General features: G+C 54.5%; 1 protein-coding gene across 1 annotated transcript in view; it reads left to right on the top strand.

Annotated features, from left to right (window-relative positions):
* arap2 (ArfGAP with RhoGAP domain, ankyrin repeat and PH domain 2) overlaps positions 1-7,142 on the top strand; it is a 41,082-nt gene extending 33,940 nt beyond the window's left edge. The window contains 10 exon segments of the mRNA XM_062566322.1: positions 30-33; positions 143-196; positions 198-261; positions 1,431-1,559; positions 1,690-1,823; positions 2,571-2,653; positions 4,545-4,580; positions 5,017-5,080; positions 6,170-6,268; positions 6,371-7,142. Of these exon segments, the coding sequence (XP_062422306.1) occupies positions 30-33; positions 143-196; positions 198-261; positions 1,431-1,559; positions 1,690-1,823; positions 2,571-2,653; positions 4,545-4,580; positions 5,017-5,080; positions 6,170-6,268; positions 6,371-6,760 (1,057 nt within the window). The 3' untranslated portion in view covers positions 6,761-7,142.
* Positions 7,143-7,825: the final 683 nt, after the last annotated feature.

Below are 7,825 nucleotides of genomic sequence, written 5' to 3'. Positions count from 1 at the left end.
TAATTGTTTGAGTAATTGCTTTTCTCCAGGCACGCGGGCCGCTTTTCTATTTTTGGAACGACAAATTTGGGCGGCTGGAAGGCCCAAATGTCGACCCCCCCCCCCCGTTCACCTGCACCCGCTGCTGTGTTCTCCCCTCCAGGTGTCTCCCGGCATGCGATCGGCCGAGCTGGCGGCGGCGGCGCTGAGCGGGAGGGAACGCCGGCTTCGCCGCCGACGCGTCCTGGACGACGTTTGAGGTCATCGAGAACGGAGAGTTGGGTAGGAAGGATTTCCACAACACCCCCCCCCCCCCCCCCCCCGAAGTGGTGAAAGCGCGTCGTCCAACGTGAGGCCCCACGTGTCCACTTCCCTTCTCTCCGCCCCCCCCCCCTTACTCTCACCCACGTCACCATTGAAATTGCCGGTTTTTTGGCGGGTTTTTTTCAAACTCGCTCGTGCCCCAGGAGCCTCGTGATCAGAGGATTCATGTTCAATCTCACCAACGAACGCCCCCGATTGACCCGGTGGTGGCATCAACATGCACGCCGTGGGAGGGGGAGGGGGTGGGCGGGAGTCAAATGTTGCACACACACCCCACACACACACCCCTCCCCACCCGTGCAACTTCCCAACAGTTCAATCAAAGTTTACGCCTCGCTGTTTTTGTTTTTGTTCTTCCTCGCAAAGTCGCAGAGGACGACTCCTCCAACCCCCCCCCACCACCGCCTTTCCCCCTCCCTCCAAAAAACAAACTTTGGGTGCGTTGAATACTAAATACATTTCAAGACAGTACGTCTGTGGGAGGGTAAACAGCGGGGGGGGGGTGGAGGGCGGCAGGTTTTTCCCACAAAAGCGTAAGGAAGGGAGGCGGGATAAATAAGCGCGTTGATTGGCCATTTTGGAGGATAGCTACAGACAAACAGTGTTATCGGAGACAATGGAGGCGGGTGGGGTGGGGTGGGGTGGGGGGGGGGGGGGGGGCTAATATTAGTTGGGAAATGAAGAACTAATTCCGTGGCCTGAGTCTGCAGAGATCCCAGAGAGAAGATAAGCCCACCGTTATGAATAAGTTATGCCGCTGTGGCTCTGCTTTTCACCTCCTTCGGTTACGGAAAGTAGGGGTGTGGAGACACACAGGGGGGGGGGGTGGTGGTGGTGGTGGTGGTGGGGGGGGGGGGGGTGGTACACAAATGATCTACTTTTATTATTCCTGGGCTGATCGCATGTACCCTGTTCACCAATCAGGACGAGATAATGGGTCTATTTTGCACATGATCGGGTCCTGATACGCTGGAGATGATGCGAACTGCTCAGTGATGAAAATGGGGCAGAACAACAACATCGTTCGCTTATTTGACGTAACTAGGACCTATTGCCCCCCCCCCCGCCTCCCCTCTCACCTGCGGCCTCCTCTTTTATGTTTTTTTTTTTTTTTTTTTTTCCCGCAGAGCGGCCGCTGCACCCGAATGAGAAAATCCTGGAGCAGGTGCTGGAGTGGAGCGCGCTGGAGTTCCCACGCTCCGCTTTCCTCGTCATCAAGAAGTTCGGCTGGGACGAGGCGGCGTGCGGTGAGCGAGGTACGGCGTGCGGACAAAAAAAAAAAAAAAAAACGCACCAGGTCAAGCTGCAAAGCCACTTGGTTATCTAAACACTGACCCTTGCGGGGCGTGTGGTGGTGGGGGGGGGTGTGCTTCTTTCCCACGTCAGACCGGGGGCGGCTGACGAAAGGCGAGCAGCTGAAGTTCAGCGACGGCTCCTCCAAGCTGCTGTCGGGGCACAAGTTCCAGGACAAACACGCGGTGCTGCGCGGCGACAAGCTGCTGCTCTACAGGGACGCCAAAGTAAGAACGCCCACCCCCCCCCCCCCCCCCCCCCCCCTCTCTACCTCTTCACAGAGCACCAGGTCCCTGGAGGCCTTTTTTCCTCTTTCTCTTGTCTTTCTTTTCTTTTCTTTCTCTCAGCCCTGTTTCTGCAGTCGAAACACGGGATTCTTAAGAGTGTGAGGAAGTGTAAATAATTGATGGAGGTGCAGTAATTCTGGCAGAATGGCGGAGGGAAAATGGCAGGGCGGGCGCGGGGGGGGGGGGGGGGTCGCTTTCACTGAAATCTTTTCTAAATATCAAGTTGCACAAGTATGTGCTCTAATTGCTGTGTAAAAGCTGAGGAAATTAGAGGTGTTTCTTTAAATGAATTGATATTCTTTGCCCCCCTGCAATTATCGCCGGGGTCTGTATTTAGCGCATAATTATGTTGGTTGGAGGAGGGTGGGGTGGGGGGGGGGGTTGTGGTCTGTAGGTGTCAGAAGGCACGCAACCGAGTAGCGCCAGGCCCCCCATGAGGGTTACCAATATGCTTCCATCTTGGCTCTTACAGCAAGTTGCAAATGGGCTCATTTGATAAAATTGCACTTTGTTTCTTATGGTCGAAATGCACTTATTGAAAGCCGCTTTGGATATAAAGCGTCAGCTAAATGACACGTAATGTAATGATGTCGTTTTGCGGGGGGGGGGGGCAAACAAAGCGTTGTGTTAAAGTCTTCTCCCTCGTTAATTTGTTCTTCTTTCTTTTTCTTTTCTTCTCTTTTGCAGGGCACTAAAGCGGAGAAAGTCATCCAACTCGGCCCCGTGAAATGCTATTTTGGCCTGAGGAAGAAGCTCAAACCTCCAACCAGGTAAACTGCACTCACGCATGCATGATGCATATCTGATGTGGGCCGCTAAATCCCAAAGAAACCGGTTGAACCTAATATTTTGGGAAACTTCAAATGCGCTCTCTCTCTCTCTCTGTCTCTCTCTCTCTTTTTCTCACCACTTAACGGAAGGCTGTGAAGAAGGAAAAGGTGATGAATCATTTAGGGTCAGCTGAACGTTCCGGTTGTCGACTTCATTTAGAAAGTCTCCTCCGGTGCTAAAAAGAAAAGTCCATCATGAGGATGTTTGACTATGAAAGCAGTATGTTGACTAGAGTTTTTTGTACTTCATCCACTGAGGAAGACCATGATATATGTGGCTGAAAGAGCTGATAAGTGGACAGTTCTTTATTTTGTATCTCGCTCTGGGTCCCGAGGTCCACGTCGAGCTCCCGCATTCAAAATGCATTATTGTAATATTATGCAAAAGTGTTTGTGCTTTGACGAGATCCCTCCCGTAAATAGCTTTAATTGCAATAGGTTAGATGATTGACAGCTCAGGTAAGGCACAGGTGAACACGCAGTCGCACAGCTTGCTTTTGAAGCTCCTTTTTTAAAGTGCAGTCCGCGAGCCCCCCCCTTGCCCCCCCCCCCCCTCACGCTCATTCGCTGCGACGTAATTTATTCCCTCCCCCCCCCTGAAATTCCCGTCGGTGTGTCATCCAGATGCGGTGGAGATGCGATCCCACGCCTGCTCCCCCCCCCCCCCCCCCCCGGTGGGTAATCAACAATCATCTCCGTCCTGGCACACATCGTTGCAGTCGTCGCAGTAAATATTGATTTCGACCAAAACTGCGGCTGCGGCTGCATAATGATAGCGGTCAAACGTGACTCATTAGAGCCCCCCCCCCCCCCCCCAAAAAAAAAGGCCCCCGCGCCCTCTGACCGAATCCACCCTCGTGTTATTAAGATGAACCGGGTGATTATTTAGCGGCGTGTCTGTGTGTAAACAACCTCTCCCCAAAGATGTGTATTGGCCCTTTTCTCTTCCCCCTCAAAGGTCACCGGGAGACACCCGGCCCTCTCCTGGACACCCCCCCCCCCCCAAACCCCCCCCTCTCCCCCACCCCTCCATCCCCGTCCTATTTTTCACCGTTATGAAATTGATTAAATGTAATTGCATTTTAACAAATACAAATCTTCCCGCGAGCAGGAAACATCCCCGCTGCTGTTTGGTTTTAATGATCCTCCATTATTGTAATTTACGACACGCCGGGCGCCTCGGGGGCACTCTCTTCTCCGTTGGTCAAGCACACGGAGGAAAAGTTTGGGGAAGGCGAGGCCCCCTATATTTCACGTTAACCAATTCTAATTCCTCATAATCCCCCCCCCCCCCCTCCCCCCTCCCACCCCCTTGCGTGTGGCAATTTCGGAGCCCGGGGAAGCGTGAAAAATGAGTCCGGCGGGCGATTGTCTGCATTACGGCCCGTCCTTCAGGGTGAGGGAAGTGGATGAGGGGAGGGAGGAGGACACGGCGGGGGGGAGGAGGAGGGGAGGGGGGGGATTTTAGGGGGTTTCTTTGCCTTGTGCTCGGCTGATGCCCGCGACGTCGTAGTTGGAGGCTGATAGTGTGCGGCCCACTCTGCACGAGCATGTGGGAGCAGCAGCTCTGCCGACTGATTTAATTCGCTCCCTTTGTGCAGCGTCCCGCGTTTGAAGTGAACTCTTTTCATTAAGAGGTTTCCAACTGAATCTCCCCAACAGTTTCCCTGACAACTTTTCGGCAGATTGCTTTCACGAGGAGAAAAAAAACAAAAATTGTTTTTTTAAACCTCCCGACTCGCCGCAAACGGAGCCGCCGCCGCCGCCGCGCGGGAACGGGCCGCGGCCCGTGCAGACGCACAATCTGACCCGTGTCCTTTCTGCTCAACAGCTGGGGCTTCACCATCCACACCGACAAACAACAATGGTGAGTGGCGTGGGGGGGGAAAGGACTCCCGTTTTAATTATTGATGAGTTTGACTTTGACCCTTTCCCATCCACTTTACGACCTCCTTAGAAACGGGAAAGGGTCACAGCGGTTTGCTTTAAAGCACCGTACTTCCAGGTGGATTAGCGTCTGTGGTGCTGTTGGACTTGTGGTAGTGATGGACACACGGTGACGAGATGCCGTCAGGGTCCGCTCCCACCAAGTGAAGTTGGTTTCCGGCCTACTAAAACTGTTACTAGATGCTTTATTTTTAAACTAAAGGAACGAAATTGCAATTTCTCGACGAAGCGGCGGCCTGTCGTTATGAACGCGCTCTGATGGTCAGTCACCCTGGCAGGTCGCGCCAATCCCCCCTCCCCCATCCCCCCCCAGGCCCGAAAACCACTCGTAAAACTGAGCTTTTTCCCTCCCCCAGGCATTTCTGCTGCGAGACGAGGGAGGCGCAGGTCGGCTGGGTGACTGCCGTGGTCAGGATGACGGTAAGAGGATGGGTGGGGGTTATTTGGGGGGGGGGGCGGCGGGGTTTCCCTCCGTTACACAGGTGAGACGCTTAAACAGGGAGAGAGTTTTTCCAGGTCACTCGGCGCCGACACGAATCATTTCATGGGGGGGAAGCTGTGGGAAGAAGGGTTTTTTTTTACACACTCTCCCCGTTCCCCCCCCCCCCCCCCCCGGCCCGGCGTTGTCTATCGCCGGGCGCTTACAGGGGAAAAGCCTTTTAGTGCCTTCGCTTTTCGGGGGTTGGCAAAGTAGAAAGGGCAACGTCGTCGGCGAGGGATTGATCCCAAAGAGGAGGCCGATTTTCCCCCTCTGTTGTTTCCAAGTGTTTCTGAGGTGTTTATTTCAGCCGGCTCAGTGACTTTCCTCTGCTCTCTGCAGAAGCTCTCAGCTTTACGCCGGCCAAATCTATAGCAGACTGGAGCCGGCTAAAATATATATATATATATATTAGGATTCGCCTCCCAAATCCCGCTAAACAGCGGGATTGACAGCTCCCATCACAAGGGCTTGTGGGAAGGACACGCGACTTGGTGGGAAGGGCAGAGAGAGAGAGAGGGAGGGAGGGAGGGGGAGAGAGAGAGAGGGGGAGAGAGAGAGAGGGAGGGAGAGAGAGAGAGAGAGAGAGCGCACTTTGGATTTCCTTTCTCTTACCTGTAAGCGAGCATTGTGCTCCAGACAGTTTCCATAGCAACTGGCGAATGAAGGACCTCGTTTGGAACGGGGGGGGGATTGGCCTGTGGCGGTGAGGGTGTTAAGGTCCAAGGACAGGTCCCGGCGGCGATGAAATACAGATTTTCTTTTAAGGGAGACAGTTCTGTAGGTTTAGAGCCGGGCCAGTGATGTCAAAGGAGGAAGTCATTAAAGAGCAAGTTGAGCCCAGCCAATCACAACACAACACAAAGGGAAAATAAAGAGTGGTGAATCAACATGAGCCGTCTTTGGTGTGGATTGCTATTTATTCCTTCTTCCCCTGCTCCGTGTGTGTGTGTGTCTGTGTGTGTGTGTGTGCGCGTGTGTGTGTGTGCCATCTCCACCCTTCCTGCCACGGCTCGGTCCTGGGCCCGAAGGCGGGTACCTCGAGAGAGGCGCCGCGTCCCAAATCCTTCCGGGGGGGAGCCGCGGCCGGAAGCCAGACGATCCCACGCGACCGCGGCGCCACCAAGCAGGTGCGAGATCCGTGCTTCTCTCCCGCCTTCCTGTTGGCTGACTGAAAGCGGAGTGACGTGTTTTTAAGGCCACCCCCTCTCCCCCTGTTATTTATGCCGCAGCCCCCGCCGCAGCCCCCGCCGCCAACGAACGAGCGGATCTCGGAGCGCCCGACGCCGACCAGGGAGGCCCCCCTCTCCCGCGGGACAAACGCCGCCCCCGCCGCCGTCGCCGCCGTCGCCGCCAACCGCGCCGACCACAGAGACTTGTTAAAGGCCCCGCAGCTGCCGCTGCGACGATCCTCGCTGGACGCCGGCGGGGGGCCTCACCAGCCGCCGCCCCCGCCCAGGCACTCGAAGCCCGTGGCGTTGCCCCCCGCCGCTGCGGGCGGCTGCAGGACCCTCGGCAGGAGACCGGTCCTGGGCGGCGAGGTCGCCATGCCCTCTAACCTGTTGAGCGAGCTCAGCTCGGTGCTGAGCAAGACCAGCCGCGCCGCCAAGAGCGGTGATTGACAGGGGGCCCGGCAGAGGAGGAGGAGGGCGCCGAGGAGGGACGGACGGACGGACGGACGGACGGACGGACGCGTGAGGGCCGCCCGGAGAGACTGACCTCTTAACTTGTGTGTGAGGGCACGAGGGGGGTGATGATGAAAGCGGGTGCGGGGGTGGGGGGGGACTTTGGAGGTCACGCAGACCGCTTGGACACGCTGACCCCGGCACTACAAAGCGTGACTTAATACGCCGCTTCCCCCCCCCCCCCCCCTGAAAAAAAAAAACCCAGGGAAAAGCTACCGAGAGCACGACTGTGTGACACTTTACAGTACGTGAGGTTTTATTCCCAAACATGCATATCAAGTTTAAAAAAAAAAGATGTGTAGGTTTTCGGGCCACTTTGCCGTTAATGGCGGCTAATATGCAAGCTACAAGTATTATATATTTGTAATAATATATTTTGGGGTTGTTGTTGTTGTTTTTTTACCTTTCTTTCTCTGTAACAATTAGTTGAAATGTTTTTTTTAAGCACCAATAATTAAAGAAATGTAATGCAAATGAATGTAGGCTATTAATAATCCCTAGAAAAGGGCTGAAGTGCACTGAAGGTTTGATGCTTTTTTTTCCCCCCCACAGTAAAACAAGTAAATCAACGCTTGGCCCCCACCAGACAGATCTCCCAAATACATACAGGGACCTACACGGAAGGTGACCTCAGAGCTCAGTGTCTGGCCGTCGGTGGGAGCCGGGGGTTGAACCCCCCCCCCCAAACCTCGCCGGTGACGGATGACCCGGCAGAAGAAAGCTGCAGATGTGCAGACGGTGGGGACAGCCGAGGTGTCGGCGTGCGACTGTGTATCAGGAGGAGTGATGCACACAGGAAATTGCTTTCAGAAAAAAATGGCTCCTTTCGGTACTTTTGCACAGCAATGAAACTAGAAATAAACCCGGATCCGTTAGATAATTTTACCTTTGGGTACAGACCAAATACCCAATGAAGTGAAGCTATCAAGATAAAATAGGAATGGAATCATAATTGTTAAATGATAATTACCCTCATTGCTTTCAGGTTTATTGCTAATCGTG

Source organism: Pungitius pungitius, chromosome 1 (genome assembly GCF_949316345.1).
Source record: "Pungitius pungitius chromosome 1, fPunPun2.1, whole genome shotgun sequence".
Classification (NCBI taxonomy): Eukaryota; Metazoa; Chordata; class Actinopteri; order Perciformes; family Gasterosteidae; genus Pungitius; species Pungitius pungitius.
Note: the sequence above shows the minus strand (reverse complement) of the source record. Positions and strands in the feature narration are given on the sequence as shown.